Raw genomic sequence first — 890 nt, forward strand, 5'->3', positions numbered from 1 at the left:
ATCATGCTGTCTAACCAGCATCTTGATATGCCACACCTGTGAGGTGGATGGATTATCTCGGCAAAGGAGAAGTGCTCACTAACACAAATTTAGACAGATTTGTGAACAATATTTGAGCAAAATAGGCCTTTTGTGTACAACAAATCGTAGATCTTTGAGTTCAGCTCATGAAAAATGGGGGCAAACACAAAAGTGTTGCATCTATAATTTTATTCTGTGTCTGTGTGTTTATTAACTGTCTAAACTATCAGTTGATTGTGCCTTCCCTCTCATACTTCACTCTTCCCAGCCGGTGTACGCTATGGAAGCCCCCCTTGCAAACGCCAAGGCCATTAATGGTCTGCGTGCTGTGTTTGATGAAACCTACCCTGACCCTGTCCGAGTTGTCTCTATCGGTATCCCTGTTCAGGAGTTGCTGGCTGACCCCAGCAGTCCTGCTGGTTCCCTCACTTCCATAGAGTTCTGCGGAGGAACGTGAGTATGACGCTTTATTTCTTCTCTCTGCTTACCTGTGAAAGGAGAAGCATCCTTAGGCCACTAACATCGCTTTCAGAGTCTCTATATGAGTTTTGTTGTCAACTCTTCTTTTCTTTACTGTGTTTACAGCCTTGTCAAATATCAGCTGTCCCCTGTAACAAATAGTTTTTCAGTTTGGTATGCAGTTCTCTTTTTACCACTTTTCCATTATCTATACTTGTATTTAATTGGTCAATTATTTTGTGATGATAATTAAGCAACATCCACCAATCATCCATAACATTATAACCACTGGCAGGTGAAGTGAATAACACAGATTATCTCGTTACTGTGACACCTGTCAGTGCCACAGTACATTGTGGTACACAAGTGAACATTCAGTCCTCAAAGTTGATGTGTTGGAAGCAGGAAAA

The 890-nt window shown here is 41.7% G+C and overlaps 1 protein-coding gene across 1 annotated transcript in view; it reads left to right on the forward strand.

Annotated features, from left to right (window-relative positions):
* The window catches only part of aars1 (alanyl-tRNA synthetase 1), a 23408-nt gene that overhangs the window by 16213 nt on the left and 6305 nt on the right, over positions 1-890 (forward strand). The window contains exon 15 of the mRNA XM_020604312.1: positions 290-474. Coding sequence (XP_020459968.1) covers positions 290-474 — 185 coding nt within the window. The remainder of the gene's footprint in view (positions 1-289; positions 475-890) is intronic.

Source organism: Monopterus albus, unplaced genomic scaffold, assembly GCF_001952655.1.
Source record: "Monopterus albus unplaced genomic scaffold, M_albus_1.0 scaffold65.1, whole genome shotgun sequence".
Classification (NCBI taxonomy): Eukaryota; Metazoa; Chordata; class Actinopteri; order Synbranchiformes; family Synbranchidae; genus Monopterus; species Monopterus albus.